The 27,358-nt window shown below is 38.3% G+C and overlaps 1 protein-coding gene across 1 annotated transcript in view; it reads right to left on the bottom strand.

The window, feature by feature from the left end:
* The window catches only part of DNER (delta/notch like EGF repeat containing), a 215,930-nt gene that overhangs the window by 26,537 nt on the left and 162,035 nt on the right, over window positions 1-27,358 (bottom strand). The window contains 2 exon segments of the mRNA XM_067558948.1: window positions 12,827-13,051; window positions 26,837-26,950. Coding sequence (XP_067415049.1) covers window positions 12,827-13,051; window positions 26,837-26,950 — 339 coding nt within the window.

The raw sequence follows: 27,358 nt of genomic DNA, 5'->3' as shown, positions 1-27,358 counted from the left end.
GCTCTGGGTAGATGTCAGCCCTTTAAAATTGCAGAATTAACTATTTTCACTCTGTATATTATTCTCAATCAGTTTAGATAACTTGTGATACATTGTAAATATTTAGATAGTAACATCTTTAGCCAATACCTAAACCACAGAAATGGCAGGTATCTAGCAGATCTAAAAAATGGTACATTGGACATACTTATGCTCAACATACAGGTACTTTAAAATATTTATGCTTAAAATATCTAAGAGTTCGTGATGAATTAATTTTTTCTTGGGGGAAATATTCTGAATTGCATGAGTAAGCAACTGACTGTTCTGAAAATCAGTATTCACCTCCTCTTGATAAAAATGTGACAGGTCACTTACTGATTTGAACTATAGTAAATGGTGGATCCCCTGTAACTTGAAGTCTTTAAATCAAGACTTATGTAATTCAGCCAGAGGTTATGGGCCTATTACACAATCGGGTGAATAAGTTCAAGAGAACATACAAGATAATCATGATGGTCCCTTCCTGCCTTAAAGTCTGTGAGTTTATGTCATCAAATACCACATACAATATGGAATAGATTCCCTTTTTGCCCACTAGAGGGTGGATTATGTCTATACACTCTATTTGAATCCTCAGATGGAAGGCAGACAGTATTTTCCTGTTACCAAGAGTCTGATTCTAGTTGCACTGCAGTGAAGAGGAAAACTCTACAATGGGATCAGGCCATTACTACTGCAAGGAAAGGTGATGTTTTCATTTTCCTTTCATGAAACTGGGATGCATCATACAACTCTTAGCAAATCTTCCTGCTTTGTGTTATTTGTTAAAATGTTCTGAAAGCTTATACAGTTTAGTACATGCATCTTCAGAAATCTATATAAATCACTTTTATCTTTGCAGTCAAAGACACAAAATGGATACATTGACCACAGAGGTGTCTTTTATTGATAATTTCATCAGTCTCTGGCCTCTTTATTAAAATTCTGCTGCTTTTATGCATCAGAATTGATTAAAAAACTGATTTAATCTTTTGTGCTTTTACAGAGCTCAGCTTCTTGTATGTATGACCAGACAAAAGCAATAAATAATATCTACATTATCCAGCAACTCCAACTGCTGGGTCATCAGTGCAATGTACTTCAGTGCTGCCTCAGCTGAAAAACCATCTTCAGTTATACAATTTATGTTTTACAGGCAAAATGGACAACTGAACTTATAGCACTGTTTTTCTTAGGTGACGGAAGAACTTGAGTGTGCATTCAACAGCCACATCTTCATGTGTGTGGGCAGGGCATAATGATGTGCAAGTGCCCCCTATTCTTGGGTAGATGTGTCCTCCTTCACATGCTCCTTGCCCCTCACTCAGGAGATGGTTGAAGAACGGGAAAATTTTTCAGGAAAAAAGCTGTCCCTGATTTTCATTTAAAAAAAATTGAAATTCAATATTTTCTACCAGCTTTACCAAATCCCTTCTTTATATTGGCTGTCCCCCTTCCTCTGCCATCCTCCCTCCCAAAGATAGATAGATGCCCCACCCCCACCTCCACCCCATTTAATGCCCCAACCACTTCTGTGTGCTGGCCTAATGGGGTACAGTACAATAAAACTCTGTTTTGCTTTGCATAGTGCTGTTGCATACAAACTTCATCCTAAAAAGCTTCCTAGAATTCCATGTACAACAGGAGAAGCAGAGGGAAAATAAGAGGTACAGTTGAGGAAGAAAAGATGTGTGATGTGGTCTGATAAACTCTGAAATTAAATAGCGATTCAATAAGACAGAAAGGTATATGGAAGCTGCTCCAGATGAAAAAGGCATGCTCACCAACACTGGCCAGATTGTGCCAGCTAGAGCGGTAGTAGAAACAGGGTAAGAAAAGGCCAGTGAGACAGCTGGCAGCTGGAATTAATCTGCAGCCACCATGTCTGGGGTCTTGAGACTGGTCTACCCCCAGTGGCTGACCTGTCGGGGGGGAGAGGGAGAACAAAAAAGAACTGCTACAACTACAGGACTAGAGGAAATGTTGCAGCTGCCAATACTGAATCACTGAGACCAACCTGCCCCCAGCTACTAACCTGCAGGAAGGAAAGGCAAAGAGTGGAAGAGAAATACTTCTAGCTATTTATTGCCTCTGAGGTTGCTGCCCCCTGATTCACTTTGGAAGCTTTTCCCTTACCCTCTCTTTTTTTTTAAATGTTCTAATTATTATATAATTTATATATTTTGGTGAGTTGGAGATATATATCTGAATGTGTGTGAGAGTCTTATCCATGTGGGATTATAATATATGTGCTACCTGGGCATGAACAAAGTTAATTTTTATGTTTTCTCCAGGGCTGAAATCCTGGCTTGACTAAACTCAACACCAAAAGTCCCATTGACTTTAATAGGGCCAGGATTTCAAGCAAGCAGTTTGGCAGCTCATCTTGGAGTTGATATTAATTATTTTCCCCTAATATCTATATACATTATATTCCAACTGGATTGTAAATTCCAAATCCTTATATTTCATATAATGTCTCCAAAGCAGAGACAAGAACAAGAATGGAGATTCCTTAGATAAATTATTGGTAGGAACTCCCATTGCATGTAGGGGATTGACCGACTATATAAGGATATCATTCACTGTACTACAACCCTGACTGCAATCCCCTTTCACTCTTATGGCTCTAGAAGCTGTTCAATTAGCACATAAGATTTCTATAACTATCGAGCCAACTTATATCAAAGTTTCATTGGAAACTCTACTTTCAGTCATTCATGGTTTATAAATCAAAAAGGTTTAATTCTTTTGCATTCAAAATGGACACTGCTATCAAATAAGGTAAATGGTTTGAAAGTAGGATTTGAAAGATTTGAAAAGGTCATTACAAACTGGAAAAAAATAGCTTTGAAATTAAGGGCCTGATCCAATGTTCTATGAAGTCAACAGGAAGGCTCCATTTGCCATTGATGAGCAGATCATCAAAAAATCACAAGAGCCAAGGATAATTCTTAAACATGTGGTAAGTTCAAAGCTTTGAGAAATTTCAGCTAGACATCAAGCATCTGTATATTGGGTATTTCTTCAGTCTCACTATGAGACACATTAGAGAATAATCTCTTTGAAAGATTTTAATTCTCTTCTTTATGCTGCAGTGATTTTTTAGACCCTGAAGATGTATCCATGCAAGTAGATCCTTGACCCACATGAAGCCCCACTGAAACTAGTGAGCCTTCGCATGGATGCCAAGGTTTGACCATCTGACTCCAACTGCAGAATCAGGACCTAGATGGGTAATGGAGTTTCTAAGCCTACTAATAAATTAGCTTCTTTCTCTTGTACTATGATTATTGTTTTTACATCCCCTTTTGATAGACAGCATATAATTCAGGCAGTGTGTGTATATGATTTTGGGGGGCAAGAGAGAAGGAAATATTTAATTTAATAGGAAAATTCTTATGTTCACGGGTATTTCAAGGGCCACTCAAGCTAGATGATAAAAATTGTTTTTGCTCAAAGTTGAACTTGCAGCCTTAGTTTTTTCCACTTCAATCCTGTTCCCAGCAAAGATACAGGTCTACAAAAATAAAAAACAATACATTTTCTTTGTCAGTAATGGCAGGAAAGATTTTCTGATAACTCAGATAAGAAATCATAAGGGTTTGTGTAGGTCATTTGGAGACTGGCTCTGACGCTGAACTTCCTGATTTCTCACATTTTCAATGGGCATGCATGCAGGTTAGGGTTTGTCTGATAAGCCTGATGTAACTAAAAATAACATAAGTGCTTCCTGAAATATAGTCGCCAATCTTGCAATTGGATCCATGCAGGCAAGTCCTTGAAGCTAAATGGAGCCCCCATTGGGGACATATATTGAAGTTCTATATATAACATAATTTATTTTATCCCCGAGATGAGAAAAATTTTCCAAAAAGCATCAAACTGCTTTTAAAAGTTAATTTACAAATTTTAGGTCTTAATCTAGTGTATCTTTTTTTAAAAAAAATCCTCTCTCTTATAATAAAAATTCTACTACAACAAATTATTAAATCAGTGGGTTTCAAACTTAGAGTTGAGCCTCCACCCTGAATTACAATATTTGCTTGTGCCTTTCCCTCCCACAACAAGAGATGAGTCAGGTGGTGAAGGTGGCGCTCCCTCCCTAAGCCCTGCCACGCTGGGCTGAAGCCTGAGCTGCCTGCCATCACCACTCATGCCCCCCCAAATATTCCTCTGTGCATGCCCAGGGGGGTGCACCCCACAATTTGAAAACCTCTGCATTAGATAAAGTAAGACATCCCTATCCGTCCCAGCCTTGTAATAATGACATCCAGCTTTTAAAAAAAATCAATATCAAATGCTAGTTTGTGAGTGCTCTGCAGTTTTGTGCAGATATGTGTAATATCATTTGTGTAATAATATCATTTGTCACTCTTTCAGACTGCACACTGGCCAGAAAACATGGAAACCAAGCTGCCTATCAGGCAAAGACAATTTCATGGTCCTTGGGCTAAATGAAGCAGTTTAAAATTCCTCTCATGTGCAATTTCTGAGCAGAAGTAATACAGATGAAAACCCAGCTGACAGAGTATGCCTGATGATGAAGAGAGAGGGCATAAAGGAAGGATACCATTGAGGTTGCAGATGTGAGCAAAACTCTGTGGTTCCTTTGCCTCTGTAATTAGAAGCAATAACCTCTCTAAAGTACTTTGAAACCAGAATTGCTTCCTGAGATCAATTGTAAGAAAATGAAGGGGAACATATGGACTCTAAAGGTCTGATAACAACATTAAGTTTCAGATAAGCTACATAACATTAGGAGATAGGTGTACAGGTTATGGCTATGAATGTATGTATGCATGTATATATGTATACATGAGTAGAACATTGTAATTGTACATACGGTGCAACACAGCATCAGCTCACAGTAGGATTGCCAACACTATTTCAAAAAAAGGGACAAACACCTGACCCGTATTCCCGATATTATCATCATTATTATTATCATCGTGATTATTAATAATAATAATAATAATAATAAGCAGTACTCACCCATATTCCCCAGGGGTCTTTCTTGTTCCTTTTTGCAATGCTCAGCAACTCTCTGACTCCACATTCAGATCCTTGAGTTCTTCAGTCCAGTCCACATCTTTAACTAATTCCCTTAATTTTTTTAAGTTAGCTCTTTTGAAATCAAGGGCCCTTGTTGCAGATCTATTTTTGTTTATCCTTCCATTTAGTTTAAAACGAATTAGCTTATAATCACTCAAACCAAGATTGCCCTCTACAATCAGTTCTTTTATGAGGTCCTCACTACTCACCAATACCAAATCTAAAATGGTATCACCTCTTGTTGGGTCAGCAACTATTTGGAGAAGAAATCTGTTAGCTATCACATCCAGGAAAATCTGGGCCCTACTATTATTAGTAGCACTTGTCCTCTAGTCCAGTGACTTTCAACCTTTCCAGACTACTGTATCCCTTTCAGGAGTCTGATTTGTCTTGCCTACCCCCAAGTTTCACCTCACTTAAAATCTAATTGATTACAAAATAAGACATAAAAATAAAAAACTGCCACAGCCTACTATTACTCAAACATTGCTTACTTTCTCATTTTTACCATATAATTATAAAATAAATCAATTGGAATATAAATATTGTACTTACATTTCAGTGTATAGTATATAGACCAGTATAAACAAGTCATTGTCCCTATGAAATTTTAGTTTGTACTGACTTTGCTTTTTACGTATCCTGTTGTAATACCAGGCAAATAACTAGATGAGTTGATGTATCCCCTGGAAGACCTCTGAGTATACCCAGGAGGCACATGTACTCCTGGTTGAGAACCAGTGCTCCAATCTATAACTGGAAAGTTAAAGTCTCCCATAATCACACAATCCCCATTAGTATTTCTTTAAAAACATTAAGGAGGTCTCTATCCATATCCAGATCTGATCCTAATAGTCTGTAGCACACCCCAACCACTATCCCAGGGTAACCTCTAGTAGCTTTCTTCCCCAAAGTGATTTTGGCACAGACTCTGTCTTATCCATTCCATCACTTCTAATTTCTTTACAGTCTACCTCATCATTAATCTACAATGTTAGTCCACCACCTTTGCCTTTATTTCTGTCTTTCCTGAACAGTACCTACCCTTCAATACCTGTACTCCAGTCATGACTACTATTCCATCATGTTTCTGTTATCGCTATAACATCTGGTTTCACTTCCTGCACCAGTAGATTTTCTTCCTTCATTTTGTTACCTAGACTCCTTGCATTCATGTACAAACATCTTCATTGTTGATGCTTGGCTTCACCCACATACCTCACCCGACTGGGTAAAGTCATCCTACTAGAAGTATCGCCTATCTGGGATCAGCACTATCCTTCCTCTTAATGTCCATTATCCTACCCACTGCTGTTCCTTTATCCATTGCTGTATCCTTTCTTACTTGATTTTTCTCCTCTCAATGTTAAAATCAGGCATGGAGATTACATGAGCATCTCCCAACTGTTTCCCCCGTGTTCCTAGTTTAAAGCTCTTTTAGTGAGTTGTGCTAACCTCTACCCCAGAAGTCTATTTCCCTCCCTACTTAGGTGAAGTCCATCACATGAGAATAGTCCTCTGTTCATGAATGCCTCCCAGTGGTCAAACATCCTAAAGCCCTCCTTATAGTATCACTGCCTGAGCCATCTGTTGATCATCATAATCTTGTCTGACCTTCATTCTCTTCCTCTCGGGACAGGCAGAATCCCACTGAAGGTCACCTGAGCCTCCGTTTCCTTAAGCATCTTCCCAGCCTGGCATTATCTCCTTTGATCTGTTCCAGTGAGAATCTAGCTGTGTCATTTGTTCCCACATGAAGGACAATCAGTGGATTCTTTCCTGCTTCCATTAGGATCCTCTGCAGCCTCAGGTCCATATTTTAACTCCCGGCACACAGTGCACCCTTCTGTTCTCTGGATCAGTTCTGGTGTTAGGTCTGTCTGTTCTTCTTAGTAGGCAGTCACCAATTATGTAGACCTGCCTTTTACTGATGTGATTCTCTGGCATTCCTCCTGTTCCTTCTGGCTGCAAGTCCTCCTGTCTTTTATTCTTCCTTGCAATTTTCTGCAACTCATCTGGTATCCTCCTGGGGCTCTGAAGTCTGGGTTTCTCCACTGGCTCTTCTTACAAAACTAGCTGCTCTTCTCTTTTTCCTTGTCCTCTCTCCTTCAGTTATAGCAAACCTGTTCCTGGTCTCTATTTCTCTTTCACTAGCCAGTCTTTTCCTCTGCCTTGTTGTCATAGTCACATGCTTCCACTGACCACTTTCCTCACCCAGCAGTCTTCCCTCCAAGTTCTTCAGTCCAGCTAGCATCTGCAAGTCTTGACTTTTCCCTTGAGTCTCCTCTTGCCTTTGCTCCATCATTTGCTTGAACCCTCTTCAAAACTTAATCATATAGTTTCCACCCACATCTCCAATCCTCAAATCTTCTCTTCCATCAACTCTAGCAGGCAGCTCTTCTATAATGAACCTCTTTCAGATACCCGCTCTAGGATCATGTACATCCCACAGCTTCCACACCTGATCACCTTAATCTTGGTAATCCCCCAAAAGTCACAGTATCTGAGATACATTATATGTATCCAAGTGTATGTATGAGAGGACTATTCCTATGAAATACCTGCAGCTTAGGAGAAGGCATCCTGGGCTGTGAGCTTGGCGACCCTGGTTTTTTTTTCCTCTTTTCTATCAACTGGTGGTGGTATTTCTGTGCCGTTCACACCCATATTACTGACTCCTCAAGACTAACCGAGGAGCAAGCAGGTACTCATTTTACAAATAAGGTAATTGAAAGGCTGTCCAAGATCACTTTAGATAGAGCTATGAATACAACCCAGGTCTTTAACACATCAGAGCCATATCAAATCCATTTTGCCACACTGCCTTTTGAGAATGAATAGGATAATGAGATCATATAATTAAAAATATATAATAATGCATATGCACAAGAAGAAAGAATGAGGGTTGCACCGATAACCTCAATTCTGGTACTTCTTATCTTCTGAGTGCTTGATTTTGCAAAATGATTGTTCTTTGAAAGAAGGCTTCGTAGAATTTTTTGCATGATTGAGAGCTTAGATGGCTAGAACCTTCTCTTACATTGACATTTATTGGCAGGGTTTAAATAAGAGTGGAGGCAGCACAGCTCCCCTGTCTCTGTTAAAACAGTGGGCACTTCCTCTCCCTATCTTAGATACAAAGCACTTGACTGGGACAGTGTGAGATACCTTCCCACTTCATTTTACACTAACCACTGCTTACTGGGGGACTGCATATCTCAGGGCAATGCTAGTGAGCTACAAAGCCTTTCAGCTGTACATCATTGGTCTGCATATAGCCACTTCTGTAGGGATCATCAGGTATTTCCATCTAATGGATGTTTGATGGCCCTTATATGAGAAGACCATCTTGGTAAGCCTCAGTTCCGGCTCCCACATCAGAAGCTCACCATCATGTTTTGCAATGACTGGCAGACCCAGAGAGGCCGAGGACTGTGGGGGCCTGGGAATCTGAACTAGCCTTACTACCCCTAGAGTGAGGGTATGTCTTCACTGATGGCAGCAAATTCCCCGCTATCAGATCAATTCTTTGGGATCGATTGAGCAGAAATGGAAAGCTGCTCAATCGATCCGGATATCAACTTAATAAATCCACCCCCAGAAAAAGAGTAATGCTGCATTGATGGGAGGACATTTCCCATTGGCATAGCATAGTGGGGACACCGTGCTCATTAGAATTTAGGAAGTTGATGAGAGATACACAAGCTACTCTACGTAGCTTGTGTATCTCCAGTCAACTGCCACTGAATTTCGTGGTAAGTGTAGACCAGGCCTACATCTCTTCAGATCAAGACTCAGGCATGCTGGCAAGGCTGGGCCTGTTGGAAGTCTGCCCTGGTGTTGCCCTGTCTATAAGCAGGAGCCTATATTCACCAGGGCTGTCAATCTTATCCCTTTCACCAGCACCAAATCCACTCAATTTTTAAACCTGAAGTTTATGCAAATTGTTTGCAAGTACGCAAACTAGTCCCTTAAATACTTTGCATAAAATGTCACACATGCAGCTAAAAAACACAACTGAGCTACTGACTTCCATCTGAAGACCTGTACTTAATTGCTGGGCCTGGTCTACTACTTTCTTGGGTCCAATCTGGCAAACCTTTACCCATGTGAGTATTATCTACACAAAAATAGGTTCCACAACATAGGAGAGCTATGGAATGAGAAAGCAAATTTCAACACCAGCGGTGAAACAGAGTTGCTATGTAAGAACAAAACCAAAACAAAAAGCCCAAAAATACATTTGCATAGCTAATCTCAAAAACAGAGATTTTTTCATTTCTTTCTCCACAGAGCACTTCAGCTCCTGAGATTCAGGGGTTTGGGTTGATTTGGCATTTTTGCCTATGCAAAGTAGAACATGTAATGTAGTGTTTTATGCATGGCATATTGCAGTTGGTAACCCTAAAGCATATTTGTTTCCTGTCAGTAGCTGAAAGATAATGTTCTAGAGCATATGTACTAATGATATTTTAATACCTACATTGTTAGTTCCAACATGCCACTTTAGCAATGCAACAGGAACTACTCAAAAAATCAAAAGGTTTACTGAGGCATTGAAACTCTTTGATCACAAAGAGCCTCTCCCCCTTTCGGCCAGTTCTGCAGCTTCCCTTCCTCCCACTAGCCTCTTCCTTCCTTACAAGAAAGCTTTTTCACTCTGTCCCGCATGCATTGGCTGGAAGAACAGCCGTTTTCTGTTAGCCTGCTGAACTAAGCTGCTAACAGAGTGTTGGCCAGCCAGTCTATTTATGGGATGCTGTTGCCAACCTGTCCATTTCGTCCTACTGCTCGTTTCCTCCTTCCCTGGATTTTCTGGAGTCTCCTCCATATCGACACAGTTGATTCCCACTCCCATTCATTTCAGTGGGGGGTAAAAAGAGGAATGAAGAGGTTAAAATTTAAAATCTCATCAATTTTCTAGTTCTATCAAGTGAATTTAGAAAAACAACACCTGGCAAGTTCTCCTATCTGCAAACAAAAAGATTGTTTTTCAGATGTGGAAATAATTAGCAACCTGATATGAATTTTAGTTTTCTCCTTCTATATAAAATAGGATATATTAGTTATCTTTAAATATGATTAGACTTGTTACTCTTTAACTAGATACCCAATTTAACCTATTCTCATGGGATTCCTCTATTATGCAAACTAATGATAAAGCAATTACATCCTTCAAAGACTGGAAAATTGAAATTGAGAGACTTATCTTCACCTCCTGAAATGTGAAATTCATACCAGATACTAGGAAATAGCAAAGCTTTTGTCTCATATAATGTCATTCAACAGTCCAGAAGAAAACTGCCCACTTCAATCATGGAAGCAACTGAGCTGATAACATTTGGTGCCTTCCACACATCCTGTATATCTAACAGGAAGACCTAGTTACCCTGCCTAGAAAAACAGTGGGCAATGGATTTGAAGATTTATTGTCCAAGTTTTGGAAACTTCTTTCAATAAATAGAATGGATGGTTCAATTTCTCTGATTCTGCTTGCATAGACTCATGTCCACCAGACAGTGTCCGGCGTTGCACTGGCATGTCATAGCCTTGTCTTCCATTTCATATCCCCATTTTTCTCCCTCTGAAGGGAATTGTGTATTTTACTACAACATTGCAAAATTGCCAGTACAAGATTTAAACTGGTTTCTGTTGATTTCTGAATAACTATATCGTCTGCTGTGACATCCAAAGACCTTATGTAATGGTTCAAATCCATATTCTTTGCTAAACTGTGAAGAATATTTCAGTACCTTCCAATTCATATAAAAAGTGCTGCAGTAATAGGTTCCATTCATAATCTTCTGTATCTAGAAGCAATTGTTCAGTTGCACTATTCACAAGAAACTACTCAAAATTCTTCGTACTGCCCCAAGAGACAGGCAGTGAATTGTATCGTACATACAATGGTGACTATCCAAAAAGAATTCATAAATTGGGAAGTCTCTTGGTTCCTCAATCAACAACTTTTACCAGTCTTACAAGATGCTAGTCTTGCACACTGGGGATCTCAGACAACAATTCACTCGTCAGGGAAAATGGTAATTTATCCAAATTTCACCAAACTATAAAATTATCTGAATCTGGAAGCAGCAGGCAATGGATGTTTTTTCTTCCTCACCACACCAATAATCAGTCAGTCCATCCAATTTAACCAAAATATTGCCTTTACCTTTCTTTTGTCCTAAACCACATCATTCCAAATCTAACCATCTGCAAAGCAATAAGGGGGTACAATAACAGACTTCAGGTTAGAGAAGCTGAAAGCTCTTTTTATGTTTACAGACCAGAGGAAGGGCATCAAAACATCTAAAACGGTACCACTCATACTGGGGATCTACAGCTGCATGTGGCTCTCATGGAATCTATAATTATGAGACGAGAACAGACATTGTGTTGACTGGCACTGCAGAGAATAATGTTGCCATGTATGCATAGCATTACATCCATATTATGATGTTGGCATAGTAAGGCAGTGCCACAATGCAATCATATTGCACTACCAAGGTGGCATTCTGGCTCTTTTCATTTACATGTTATTGATTTCTAGCCCAGCAAAGCTGAGTACATCTGCCCTAAAATATGTTCATCTTTAGATAAATAGGCCAACAATGAAACGAGTGAATATGTCTGTTAACAAGATTCCTCTGAAAGGAATAAAAATAAAACAGGTCTTAAGTTGAAATATGCAGAGCTACTAATTGGTCAACAGCACACTCCTTGGCCCGATGTAAGGTGGATTTTTTTCTTCTGCAGACACAGTCTTAAAGTGTACAATTTTGCTGACTATTCTTTTTCAGGATAGATTTACTTCAAAACACTACAAAAATATTGTCTCTTGATATTGTCTTAATTGTTCATTCACTATGCGTTCGCAAATACGAAATCTGATTGTTGCTTGCTATTCTGCACATTGATTGGTAGCAATGAGGACAGGACATTTTTCCCTTTTCTGTATTTTTGTCTGGAGGAACTTTTTCTATATTAACTTGAACAACTCTGTTTCTGTAGTTATCACTGTTGGAATATGATTGTCTGCAATTTCTTCTTATGATACATCTGTGTATACAGAAACTGCAGGGTGGGGGGACAACAAGGGGAAGCCTATCCACAATTTCTGTTATTCTGGCTATCATTATTATGATGGGGAAAATTACAGAAAGGGAAAAAAAATCTCATTTTCTATGCAATCCGGAAACCATTTATTTCTTGCCTCTATCATCACATGCAATTTTACCACCTGATCCAGCTATCTTTCCTCACAGAGCAGTCCCATTGAAATCAATTAGTAAGGATTCCTTGTGTGAATAAAGGTTGTAGGATTGAGCTCTTAGAGATAACTGATTTTTTTAAGCACCTATGAATGGTTTACATTTATTTCTTCTTGTTTCCAGGCCTTCCCCAATAGCCAATTTCAAGCCTTCCCATCCCTTTACTTCATTTTTCATTTCATTGACATTTGATGCCTCACCTTAAAATCCTCACACTGAAAGCTTCAGTTCTATAAAATCAGCTGTAAATATAAACCAACCCATATGGAACTCAGTGTGTATTTTCAGTGCTTACCCTGCAATTTCTGATTATCCAAATGGAATGTGTAGATTCCTATCATTATTTTAAACAGATAGAACATCTGCTCAATGTGTATTATATACTGAAAAGAAAAAAGGAAGCAATTTTAAACTATATGTCTGAAGCTGCGTAGGTAGCATTAAAAGATTTATAAAACATAGAACTGGTTGGTACAAACCAGGGATACAGAGGCATTTATAACTGGTTCCAACACTGCGACAAATGCCATGTGCACAAGGATTCAGAGCACAGAAGTCAATCAGCTGAGAGCAGGTAGGTCCCGTGAATCCAGGACTACAACTGCAGGAGTAGGCAAGTCTGTCTGCATAACAGGTCCCATTGTTCTGGCAGGGAGATGAAGCGCAGGGGTCTATTTTCTCTTCGCAAGAGGATCCTAAAAATCCTAGTTAGAAAGAGATGATTTACATAAGTAAAACTACTTTACACATATACTATTTAAAAAAAAAACCAAAAAAACCCGACTTGCAGTAACTGACAGTTACACATTTTAGTAACTCTAATTAATTTTGTGGAAAAGTTACAGAAATACATGCATGAACAAAAATGTTAATTCTGGCAGCTAACATGTTTGTGACATTATTGCAACTCAGTACATAAGAAGTGTAATTGCTTTGATGTAGCAGGATTTCCAACATATTTGCAGAATCTTACATCAAGTATCCTTCATCTCAAACAATTATAAAAGTACACTAGTTGATTTAATTTAGAGAATGCAAGCAAAATTAGAAATCGTGTAAGCAGGTATAATTCTCATAAATATCGTGGAGCCAAATTCATCCCCAAGTCATAAATGGTGATGTATGTGTTACAATAGGCTAATTTGCATTTAGTGTACATACAAAATAAGTGTAACTTACATTCTGAGTTGTGAAAGAAAGTGTGCAGTAATGCCAACCTTAAACATTCAAAAATCATACGATTTTTTAAAATAATTAATTTTAGATTTTTTTTTTTTGCCTTCAAGTACTCAGGCTCTAAGTAAAGCATATACTATTGTAAGAATTCTAATAAAATAAAGAGAGCTGGTAACACTGGGGATGGTGGAGAAGTAACAGTAGCAACAAAATTCTAAAAAATTCTAGTCCAGATTCTGATCTCAGCTACATTAATGCAGCTAGATAGTGGAGTTACTCTGGATTTACATTACTGTATATCAGATCAGAAACGGACTGAAATAACTTGGGGGCTGAGCATTTCTTCAATCTTCCTTTTAGTTACTTCTGCCACTATACCCCTCATTCTGTCCACTTAATGTGTAAATCACACTTATTGGCCACACCTACAGAATACCAGATGGGTGCAAGTTATACTTCATTGTCATTTACACCCATTTTCTGATCAATTTACAACTGGCAAAGAACTTGTAGCACGTTTGTTTGTGGCATCAGTGAATTTAGCTAAGGGATGTAGGAGTGACTCTCTGGAGATGACCTAGGTTGAGCATTCCTGACATAGGAATACTAGGAACAGCCAAGCCTAACAAGAAGGCTTGGGCTGGAGTTTATGTTGTGTTATTGTTGATTTCTGTGTTAATAAAACCATACCCTGGGAATACGTAGGTTTGGACTATGCAAGCAGGTTCGAATGGCAAATATTCACAAGAATGTACATACAGCTAGCAGTGGAAACTCTATGTTGTTAAAGAAGCACAGAGGAAGTGATACAAGTGCGTGTGTGTTGAGGGATGTTCTGATAGAACATACAATAACAGAACGTTTGGACAAGTTAAGGTACAATAACTACAGATTAAGAAGTTCGAAGTGGGTCAGGAAGGGAGGGGGAAAAGATGAAAAAATAATTTTTTAAATAGACATATACGCTTTTAAATAGACGTTGTTGGTTAATTTATCTAAAGACGAACATTTTTAGGGCAGATGTACAAAGCTTCCTGGGCCATAAGAAAAAAAATTTATGTTGAAATGTGCAGAGCTGCTAACTGGTCAACAGTCTACTCTGCGTGTTTTAAGGTGTATGTTTTTTCTTCTGCAGATGTCATATCTTCTTATTCTTAGGACTGTACAACTTAAAAGTGCTGCACAAATATTTAACAACTCAATTTTCACAGTACTCATGGGAGATAGGCAAGTATTATAGCCTGATTCTGCACATGGAGAAAATGGGAGCATAGCAAGGCTGTAACTTGCTAGTGGCACAACAGGATGAGAAATCAAGAGTTATTTAGTCCACTTGACCATGCTGCTTTTGTCATTATCTGATAGATCATGTGGTTGTCTGTCGTAATAGTAGCTGAAATCTCTTTTTCAATGCACTGTATTAGGTCAAAGAAACATTTTTTCCTATTAGGTAATAAGATAAAAATTATCATTAGCATATAGTGGGGGCGGGGCAGGCAATCAACTAGACATATTGCAGTCTTCAAGCTGTATCATAAAACAAGACAAAGAAGAATACTGAACTTCTGGTGCCAACTCAGCCAAAGCAGTAAACCTTCCCTGTGCCATAAAGCAGAAGAAGATCAAAAGCTAAACTGAAATGAATAATCCAGTCTTACATATCATCACTTCCCAGACTCAACAACTTTAACCTCCTGACCAGTGGGAAAGCAACCCTGCTCAATATCAAAAATACTCAAGATGGTAGGACAGCACCTAAAGCACTGACCTACTAGACAATGGGAAGAAGAACAAATCAAAAAACAGCTACAAGCTAGACTGCTGCAGATTCCTGCTCAGAACCATCACCCCAGCAGACCATCTCACTACAGTGAAATGTGCAAAATGGAGGCTGACTCTTACCAAACACAGAATCAGTGACCACAGAGTAGAGGTGGAAACTGGCACATACAAAGCACAGTCTCAGAGTAAAAGAGAGACTGCGCAACTGATATTACAGAGGAGGCATTGATACACAGACGTTTTCTGCTACAATGTCTGAAATACAACGAAGTGCAAAAAACATTATTCAAGGAGCCATAAATAAGTCGCATCAAAAAGTAATGAGGAAAAATGGGGTCCGACCCTGGCAGAAAAGAGCAGGATGGTAGAGATGACACTGTTCTATATTGCAAGCTACCAATGGATCAAAAGGGACAATAACAACACATGGATACAGGATCAAACCTCAAACGTGACATTTAACCCTCTGCTGAGTGGGTTAAACTTGCCCTGACCAATATCTGAGACAGCCTCTTTTTTCCTTACACATTGGGAACACTTGTATAACTTAAAATGCCAATACTCTCTCCTTGAATTAAACTGAATTGATAGTTTAGGATTAACTCAAAGAGTTAGTATGTCAACTTGACAAGTTTTTAACTAGAAGTACCTGTGTGAAACAGTGAGATTTTTGCATCTAAAGATACATTTTCTTATAGGATTGTGAAGCTTGTGAGGGATCCTACTAACAAGACAAAACACTGAATTCAGTACATGTATTGTGGCATCTCTTGCTATCTACTATTGATCATGTAGGTATTATTGCTCAGAATAATGTCATTTTACACTTCAGGTGGTCGTATTTCATTAGTAATACATTTCCATTAATCCTGACAGGATGTGTTACTTCAAGGGCATTTTGACAAGTTTTGAGTTTTTCTTCCCCTCTCTCCATAATTAGTCATGACTCAAACACAAAAGTGAATTAAACAGCAATTTTATTTTACTGTAGTTTTATAGTACACAAAGATTTCTATCGATTTTAAAAACAGAACAATGCCACAAAACAAGCAATGGATGAAATCATATTCTCCAGTGCAACAATAAAGAATCAGCATACAATGGTATATTCAAATCATACTATGTGTTCTTCATCAGTGAGCTTCTTAATGATAAGAGGCAGCAAGGTCTCGTGGACTGGTCTAGCAGTCAGGAATTGCTGAACTGTGATCCATGCCCTGACATGAACTTGATGTACGACATTGCACAAAAGGCTCAATCTTTCAAAAGTAGCTTCTAGTTTTGGATAATCTGATGTTTGTGTGGCCAGACTGCAAAACTTAGGGCCCGATTCTCAGAGGTTCTGATCACCTACAACTCCTATTTAAATCAATGTTGCTGGCGCTATAGCCATAATATACTGCATGTGTACGTATGTGCATATGTAATATGTGCATTTATTAGCTAAATTCTGCTTTTCAGCTACTGCAGTGTCAACACTGAATATGGTCACTAATTTAAGAAGAATTACATCTGATAACTGAGATCAGAACAAGGTCCACGGATTTAAACTAAACATATAAAAGAAGTTAATGACTACAGGAACACTGATGTAAGTGACAGGAGAATCAGACCCACAGTACTGCTTCTCAGATGCCTTAATCCTACTGCATAAGACACTTGCTAACCTAAGGCAGTATGGTCCTGTGGCCAGGGCACAGGACTGGGAGTCAGGAAACCTGAACTCTATTCTTTGGTTCTACCACTGATCTGTTCTGTGACCATAGAGAAGTCATTTCATTCTTAGGAAAACACATTATCCAAGGGAGCATCATGCTTAGGTTTGGACAGCAATTTCCAGTGCTAAGAGACCAAGACTGTGAATGTCTTGCCACCAGCTCCCACAAGATCCACTTTCCCATCAACATAGAACACAGTAAGCTTAACTGAAAGAAAAAAAAGGCAGGCCTGTATACACAGCTGCTGGAGAGATGAATCAGAATTCATTACATGTACCCCACCACAGTAGATAAAAAGTGTTTTTTCATACAAACATTCATAGTCATAACCTTTCAAGTTAATTAAAAAAGGAATCACAATACAAATAAACAATGTAAAGTTGCTGTTCAAACTTCAGTATATAAAATATACTTGGACTAACAGTAAAAAAACCCGAGAAGGCAGGTGAAAAACTATGTATTTTTTTTAAATCTCATGGTTTTTAAGCCAGTCCCATGATTTTTGAATGGTTGGTTGGAACTGGCAATACTGCATGTGCTTTAAAATTCTGCTGAACAGGGAACAGATTTAAGTCTGAGAAGTATGTTAAATACTTAAGTGCTTTGTGTTTTCCATGCTGGTCTGCTTTGGAGAAGGTGTGGCGCTACCCACCCCAATGGGAGCTTCAGAAAGAATGCCTTCTGGAGACCCTGGGCACACGGATGAAGTTAGAATGAACCATCTTTTTACCCCCTGTATGCACAGACAGCTGCTCCCCAAGCATAAGGGTTGCAACTGCTCTGGGAGCTTATTCCTCCCCATATATTCACAAATGGATCAGAGACAAATATGTATGCCAAAAGGCTTGGTATGTAAGACCAGAGAAAGAAGGAAAATTCCAGAGTTGAGGGCCCTCTGCAGGGAACACCTGGCCATCAGCCGGACAACATTTAAAATCTAGGGACTAACAAGCTTGAGCCAAGCAGCTGATCTCAAATACCCTGATGATTCACTGGGAGAGGTAGTTTCTCCCTCAGTAAACTCCTAAACTATGGTACCTGATGTTTTATAGATCAAAGTCAGCTCCCTGAAATGTACTAAGAGAAGGGGAAATCAGAGCAGTCCCTTACAACCAGATGATATCCGCTCTCTCCAGCGGATTCTGCCTACTACCCCCATGAAAAATACAATGGATGTTAACAAGATACAGATTACTGCAGTGAGGATTAAAAAGGAAATACCACAAATGGCTAGCAAGGCCAAAACAAACATAAGGCATTCTTGGTCACTGCTGCCATCAGGATTCCAGGAGCATCAAAAAACTACAAATATCTTGGACAAAGGCTGAAGAAACCCCTCAACAAAGAGGACAGAAACTATCTTGTCCATATCCTCCTAATCCTTACCCAAGGGCCACAAACATTACATCCATCTTTATAGGACTGAGCTTTCACCAGTTAGCTCCATATCCATTTCCCAAAGTCAGCCAGGCACAAGGGAAAAAAAGGCAGAAAAACTGAAGGATCTAAGCCTGGCAAAAGATCTAAAATAATCAGCAAGAACTCATAATTGTGTATTACAATGAGGAGATCAGCCAAGAAGCCTACTGTGTCCTCTTTGCTAACTCTGAAACCAGTCTAAAAAGGATCAAGGAAAAGCTGAGGCCTCCAACATGACATTTGCAATAATCTTCCCTAAAAAGAGAAGATTAACAGATGATAATGTTGTTTCAAGGGACAAAACAATTCTACAGCATATGCAGGTTTAAATACACTAAAGCAAGTTGCCCTTGTGTTATCTTTGAATGTGTTGGGAAATTTGTTTATTCTGCAGTTGCAGTCTTGTATATGAGTTAAATATATGCAAATACTAGAATCAAACTGAAGGCGTCTTTTCAGTGCTTCTGATTACATCAATATTTACCAGTAAAATAAAATAAAAAAATTAATAGAAGTGAACAGATCAAGAACAGCATAAAAATAGTAAAAATTGGTTTTTCAGCTTTACATTTATTTGCAGATAAATATCCTGTGAATTTTTCATCAACTAAATGGCAAACAGGAAGCCCTGAAGATAGGTATATTATTGGTATAACAGAGACATGATTAAAATGTGAAAAGGACTGGGGATTTAAGATATCAGAATACAGAATTACCAAAGGCAAAGAAATAAAACAGGCAGCAAGGAGGGATGGCAAAATTAGTAAAGAATTCCGTTGCTCAAAAGATACGATAAAAATATTTTTGCTGACATAGAAGAGACCATTTGGCTAGAAGTCAAGGACAACAGAAATAGTTGGTGAGGTGATATTCTTTCAATGTTGCTGTAGACCTCCCTCACAGCAAGAGAAAGTAGATCAGGAAATGTTTTCAGAGATAAGAGAGCTCTGAAAGAAAGCCAGATTTCTGATCATGGAAGGATTTTAATTAGTTGGCTACTGATAACAGCCAAGCAAAAACTAAGAAAGGTAAATGTTTTCAGAGGTAGTGAAATATTGCTTTTTATGCAGTTTGTGAACAACCAACTTGGCTGGAGATTATGTTATACCTAATCTTAGGAAATGTGCCCAAATGTGATAAATGAAGTTGGTGAACATCTAGAACTAGACATTACAAAATCTTTAGATTTGAAATATATGGATAAGTGCTAAAGGAAGCAAGATTTTTTTTTTGTTTTTTTCTTGTAGAAAGCCTTTTTATGAGGAAATACAAAATGGAATGGAAATGGAATTTTCATTACAATTCTGTAAAAATGAGATGCCTAATATATGCAACATTTCACCACTTTCATCAGAGTATGTGGGTTTTTGGCACAAAATTAACAAAATTCCAAGAGGCTTTTGCGCAAGGTGAATGTTTGCTATTTTTCCCTTCTGAAATAGTAGTTTTCTTGCAAAAATAAATTTAAATTTACATGGAAAATACCAACACAATTAAAAACTAAAAAATAATTTTGCTTTTCATGTAAATGGCTGTTTGTTTGTTTTTAACAGGTGATGCAAACACTTATAAACAAATACTTCCTAGCCAGATGGAAAGCAAAAAGCTTCTAGACACTTCACTGTTAATTTTTTTAAATGATGAAAATTGACCTGTTCTTTAATTCCTATCCCTTAGCCAGTTTTTGATCAATGACAATACTTTTCCTCTCACAAGGACAAAGACCTTTGAAAGTCTGAGTGAATTATATCAACTGATTCTCCTTTACCCACTTCTTTATTGACATGTTCAAAGAACTCTAAAAGACTGGTGATACACAATTTTTCTTTGCATAAACTGTTTAGACCCTATCATATCTATATTTTGTGGGTGCTTTATTATTCTGTTTCAAACAATTTACTCGTGGAAGGCTAACTAGTCTGTAATTCCTTAGGCCTTCTACATCTTTATAATTTATAAGAACAACATTTGCTATGTTCCAATCCCCTGGTGTAGTAGCTATTTTTAAGCTCTATTAGTAGTATAGTGAATACTATTTCTAGTGTGATCTTTTAGGATTTATATGATTTTGTAATGTAAATACTCATTGGTTCAGAAGCATCTGAAGTAATCAAAATACTGAAGTGATCCAGCGGTACTCAAATCAACTAACACAAAATGTATCAATACTATATATTAAAGAGAACAAGATGCTCAGTACTGTAATTGTAGTATAATCAGAACAGGTTCTTGAGCGTGTGGTACAGATATTTATGGAATTCTGCTGAACATAACCTGAACATGGATATTTGAATCTTGATGGCTGCTCTCTCTTGTTCTCTCTCTCTCTCTCTCTCTCTTTTTTTTAAAAGCAATCTCTAGCTATTTCATTACAGGTTCTTTTAAAGGTGGATATACCTCCACATGTACTACCAGGAGGCTTGAAATATGATGGTCAATGTGACCCAAACAGAACACAATGAGAGAATAAAATAAATGTCCCTTTCCCAGTCACTTCACATGTATCTATAATAGGGATAGAGGAGATTTCTTGGGTCATCTAATCCAGTCCTTACACAAGCGCAGAAGTTCTTTCTATCTACTTCTCGAAATGTAAAATCCAATTGTGCCTTGAAAACAAGTTGTCTCAATAACTGCACCTAGTAGATTATTTTCCAGTTTATTTTGGATATATGTCAGAGCTGAAATATACTGTTAAGAAGAAAATTATGGAATCTTCAAGCCTGATTCTCTAGTTTATTAAAGATTATCTAATGAGTATAATGAACTGCCGCAATTCAATCTGTTTACTTTTCATTGCTCAAGAAGCTCACCTTTAATACTTCTCACATACCTGATTTCCAAAACACAGGTTCTATTTATAGAACATAAATGGGCCATGTTGAAATTATTCCTCATTATTTCCTTCCCCATCTCTTCTTCTGCCATGCATTACATGCTCTTATTTCTCCTTTTCCTTTTTGTGAAGTGCTTATATTTTCCATTCCCGCCTGCTCTTTTCATTCTCTACCATTCTCAGACTTCCTGGTTCTCCAACCCTTAGGTTTTTAAATGTATACTAGCCGCTGGTCTGCTTTTTCCCCACTGTGCTGAATTAGCACTTCAGAAAGAAAGGCCTCCTCTCAACATGCAACTACAATTAGGCACAGTGGGAGAAGGGCCGCAGAGCAAGAGCCCAAGCTTACACTGGAAGCTAATCATATTTTTTTAGAATTGAAACATGTCAGGGCACTCTAAAAATAGCAGATCTGCAACGTAGCACACCTGCAACTTCCAAGTAGCTATTCTTTGGCTTATTTACAGAAAAGTCTCCTCCTTAGTCTCCTTGCTCCCTAAAAATCCCCAAATAAAAGCTCATAGAGAGATAATAAAAATATTGTTTCAAATGGAATAAGAAAGAACATGACAATATAATTCGTCAGGGCAAACAATATTGTATTTTATAACATAGCAACTACAAACCCAGCCCTTATTCTTCCCCTCAAAAACCTGACATTCCTGTTATTGTTAGCATTGCATATTGCATTTCCTTGGTATGTTGGACAATATCATAGCTAACATGCTTGGTGGATACTCTATCCCAACACAACTTCCCCTGTCTTTGCAGAAGGGGCCAGATGCAAGCTCTGTAGCAGCATTCTCCACTCCCTGTGGTGGGGACAAAATTAGGAAAGATGGATACTCAACAGCAACATTATTGCAGCCACAGCTATGCAGCTGAGGAAAGGGGACCAGCACAGCTATGGAGGGCAACCATACATGAAGGATAGCACCTAATGCTGCAAATTTGGAGATGTTTTGCCCATAGAATACTTTATGTACAAAGGATTAGGAGGCTAGATGTGTAGTCCCATAAACCTCTCTTCACTAGAGCAGGATGACTCTATAAAACTCAGAGGATGAACACAGTGCAGTTTTCTACCTGCCCTCTGTGGTCCCCTTTCAAGGGTTTTTCTGCTGGCAGGGGCAATCTAGCTCTGCATGCTGACGGACTCTAATGACAACATGGTGCAGCATAATGTAATTAAACAGCAACAGTTTTTTTGGAAAAAGGGAAAATGTTTGTCCTGCATTTCACAATCCATTAGAGTAGCAGCAAGTATAACAAATAGAGTAAACACATAATCAAAGTAACAGTTCCTCATCCAATTCCATCCTGATTCTATACAATAAGTACAAGTTATATGTTATTCAGCAACATTAATAAAAACTATATCATCTATATGGTGGTTTTGTGCTGTGCTTATTGCATTAATCACAGAGTAGAAATCCGTCTGATACTACATTACATTGGCTAAAATTATAGTAAGAAAAGACGTGATGTAAACATTTGTTTTGATTCCTACAGAAAAACTGAATCATGTTTATATGAATTCTTTATTAAGAAAATAAATGCTAATTTTTTATACTAAAATGAAACAATGGAAACTTATTAGTGCATTAGATGTGCAGTGTGAGAACAGGAATGGTGCTTCTGTTCAATTCAGCTCAGCTCACTCTGCCTTTGAAAGTATGTGCATGTTCTCTATGGTAATATATGCATATTCTTTATATAGTCATAAAGTAATATTTCCCCATGGTCACTTAACTCTGGATGCTAGCCTAGACCAACTCAAATCCCAGTGCACAAATCACTTGCTCTAAAAATTGTATTTGTATATCTGAGCATATCATATAGTCTCTGATGGACTATACAAATTACTTTTGAAAAAGACAACACACAAGTTACTGTTCCTCAAATGAGGCCTTTCACAGAAAGTGTCCCTTTCCTGAAGGCTACAAAGCCTAAAACTCTGCAATATTTCCAATTAATTACCTATCTTAAATCCATGAACACACTGGAAAAGAGATGAGCTAATGGGGAAGCGTTAACAGGCTTCAACACCATTTAGAACAGGAGATGTCTGGGTTACTGGGGACAAGACCTAAGTTCATGTGCTGTCTGAACTGACTTTCTGGTTTGTGGATGTCAATCTTAGTACAAAAGGACTCTTGACTGCATTTAGAGCTCCAATAACCTTTCACACAGGCTCATAGACAGCACTGCACCCATCAAGGCAACCTGAAGGATGAACAGAAAGAATTTGACAAAGTCACTGTACACACACTGCCACAGAGTCTCATAGTCCTGAACCTGAATGGAGTGGGGACACTGGAGGCTTTGATGTGCAGCTGCCTGGAGTCAGAGGCTTTGGCTCAGATATGCTGGAGGGCAGCTGACTCTTTCTGGTGCTGTCTGTTTCTGCTTTTTAATGCTCGTCAAATGAGGTGGTCCTCAGTACCAAGACTTCATCACTGAGATGCCTAGGTCATCATGGACTAGGTGCATGACTCAGTCCCCTGCCCTGGTGGTAAAGCTACACTGTTGGACTTGGAGGAAATGTGGGTCTGCACCAGTGCAAGCAGTGCCAACAAGAGCAAAAGTACCCACTGGCCAAGGGCAACACAGATTTATGCTTTAAGGAACTCTCCTTCAAAATATCCTGGGTTGGCTTCTTGCCAGATTTATGGGGGTCTCTTTGTAGGCAGAGAAGTCCCCTCAGAAGGGAGCAGAGTGATTCTCTGAAACACTTGAAAACCCACAGTGACATATGAATTTAGATCTGACATCCCCACACAGAAAGCTTCAGAGAAGTGAGCCAGAAAATGTGCATCCATTAATGATGTCCATGCAGCAGACAGACATTCCTTGAAGCTGCTACAAAACAGAAAGACTGGAGCTGAATAGGAGCAAAGGCTTCATAAAAGACGCAAAGCAAGAGGGTGAAGTACCACAGCAAAAAATGCCACAGAAAATGGCATCCAAGTACCAAGAAGAAAAACAGCAAAGCACTAAGCAAAAATGGCAAAATGCTAAAGACTACAGCACTTACAGTAGAACCTCAGTTACAAACATCAGAGTTATGAACTGACCAGTCAACCACACACCTCCTTTGGAACTGGAACCAGGCAGCAGCAGAGAACAAAAAAAAAAAAGGAAAATGTAGTGCAGTCCTGTGTTAAATGTCAACTACCAAGAAAAAGGGAAAGCAGCATTCTTCTTCTGCATAGTGAAGTTTCAAGGCTGTATTAAGTCTATGGTCAGTTGTAAGCTTTTGAAGGAACAACTCTAACATTTTGTTCAGAGTTACGAACATAACCTCCATTCTCGAGATGTTTGTAACTCAGAGGTTCTACTGTAATACTCAAAATAAAGCACAGGCCATGATATCAAAGTTGTTTCAAGATCTTTGAAGGCTGGAGAATGGTTGTCAGTGATGTTCCTGGGGCAGTGGCAATGAAAGAGCTGCAGAAATGATAATTAAGAAGAAAAGAAGCAGACCTGACTGCATGATCAGGTGGACACAGGACAAAGATATCCAAAACCACTGAGGTTGAAAGGAGTAAATTGAGCTGGAGGGGCACAGGTTCCTACAGGTATTTCTGAGCCATGGCAAGGGCAACAATTAAACTCAAGGGGGTTCAGAACAACAAAACAAGTGTGGTGTAAGCAGTTCCACATGCCACTGTTGCACCTCCTTGCATTGGGACGTGTCATTGCAGGCATTCCCTGCTTCAGTTAACAAGGTGTGGCAGCCAATTACAAATAGGGCAATGTGCCGTAAACTCATCAGACTGTCTTTAAACAGTTAAATAATCTGGCTGTTCATGCCTTTAAATAAACAAATGTAAAAGGCAGATGCTTCTCGGCAGTACTTTTAAGCCCAGGATCCAAACTAGCCATGGAGGGCTGGATGAGCACAGAAAAGCTCCTCCTCTGTTCCAGTTTCACCATGCACTCTGCTCAGAAGAAGCAGGCAAGCCCTCTTAACTGGCCCGCTGACTCCCCGTTGGCCTGTGTCACCTCCAGGAGGACTAAATTTTGCTGGTAGACCAACCCAAGTGGGTTTTCCTTAAGCAGGGGATGTCAGGGAGCCAATACCTCCAGCAGGGGGCTGAGACAGCCTGATGGGCCCCATCACATAGATGGATAAGGGCTCACATCCCTTCTCACTAATGCTGCCTCTAGAGGCTCTAGGGGACACAACTTTTAAGAGCTTTGGAGAGTTCCACCCATCTTATGCTAAGGAAATGACCTAGGACAGCTGACCTTGGTCAGTATTAGCATGTGTTAGCATTATATTATACACACGAATGAATGTCACCTTCAAAATTGGCAAAAAATATCTAAGCAATAGGTATTTTTCAAAATTACTGTTCTTATTGATAATATTTTCTTTTAGCTAATTATATAAGATACTTGAACAAATTTCATTAGGCAGTCAAGCTATATTTGGCTAAGTCCCAACATCTTATGATTGGTCTCATTGAATTCTGATACTATTTATACAACAAAAATAAACAATTTTCAAAATTCTTCTAAAATGCAAGATTTAGACTGCTGATATAATGTCAGTGTCTAGGTTACAACACAGCTGTTAATTGGGTCACTCAGAGCAACTGACTGCAGGGAAAGAGAAAAGCCAGTCTGAAGCAATTACAAAAAACCCTTCTTTATTAAGCATGTGTATGTTTCTGCAAGATAAGCAATTATTAATTATCTAAAAGACTTTTACCTAAAAATAAACTCAACTGTAAAAAAGATAAATGTTGGAAGAATTAAAAAAAAAAAAAAAAAAAAAAAAAAGACAACTATAGGTGAACTGGAAGAGAAAATATGATTAGCTTTGGACAACAATCAACTGTCATTTTGGTACTGATGACTAATAGAAAACTTTGTAACTGGAAGCTTTCATTACTGATCATATATGAGCAATCAATTTATGCAGCCAGCCATTGCAGGCAGCATAATGTTATAAAAAGGATACACTTTCAACATCACAATGTCCTCATTAAACAGAGTTAACATTTACAGTGTTTGCTGATGAAAAGGCTTCAAGGCTTTCAAATAGTGATAGATAAACCAGTTCAAATAAAATTAGAATGGATCAAATCTTTTCAGAGGTTTAAAAATGTTCAGTTAATTAAAATAGTGCACACCAATAAACTTTCTACTTTATCTTGGAACAGAAGCAGATGTATCAAAATATCACGAGACGGTGGCTTTTCTTTTGCTTTTCTGGACAAGACAAAAATCAGGAACTGTAAACTTAATGAGATTCTCATGTCTTTTTCTCACAAGAGCTTTAGCCTGATTTCCAGATAGGAGAGATTAAAAGAACATGTAGAATGCTTTTGTTCAGCATATACATTGAACCTTAAATGTGGTTTGGACATCATTAATAATGGTGATGAAAATAATCTGGAATTCTATCCATTTAAGTTCATGTCTTATCAGGTATAGCTTCAACTATATTTTCACTTAACTAAAAAATTATATCATCAAAATATATCCCATATTTGGTTAATGCTGATAAGAGGTATGATTTAAAATGAGAAGTTGTTTCTATTTACCTTCTGGACACTGACAACTGAATCCACTGATATTGGAAAAACAGGTACCTCCATTTCTGCATGGGTCTTGGCTGCAGTGATCAATCTCTGACTGACATAGTTCTCCAGTGTAACCTACACATCATGATTCAAATGTTTTAGAAAGTGAAGAGAAATTAAGGTTTTATCATCAAATTTGCCATTACACCATTAAATTAACTATAATTTATTTTCCTTGAACAATATTACCTAGAGATAAACAGTATTCAACACAATCTCAATATTCTAATTTTCATTAAAACATTCAATTTATAAGAACCTGAACTTCGTTCCAGCAACCTAAATCAAAATTCAAATATAGTGATACTACCAAATTGAGATTTTTCATAAGCACATGTGCAACCACAAAGAACTTCAAATGAATTTCAAATTTATTTTGAATCTGAACATAAAAAACCTCTAGGGAGACATTAAACAAGACTAGTCATTCTGAATTATTTGTGCATGTGCTGAATGAATATCATTTGCTCCTAATTCTGAGCC

The sequence above is a fragment of the Emydura macquarii genome, unplaced genomic scaffold (assembly GCF_026122565.2).
Source record: "Emydura macquarii macquarii isolate MOO-44397 ecotype Brisbane River unplaced genomic scaffold, CSIRO-AGI_Emac_v2 contig_18, whole genome shotgun sequence".
Classification (NCBI taxonomy): Eukaryota; Metazoa; Chordata; order Testudines; family Chelidae; genus Emydura; species Emydura macquarii.
The sequence above is the reverse complement of the archived record's forward strand: the minus strand, read 5'-3'. Positions and strand labels throughout refer to the sequence as shown.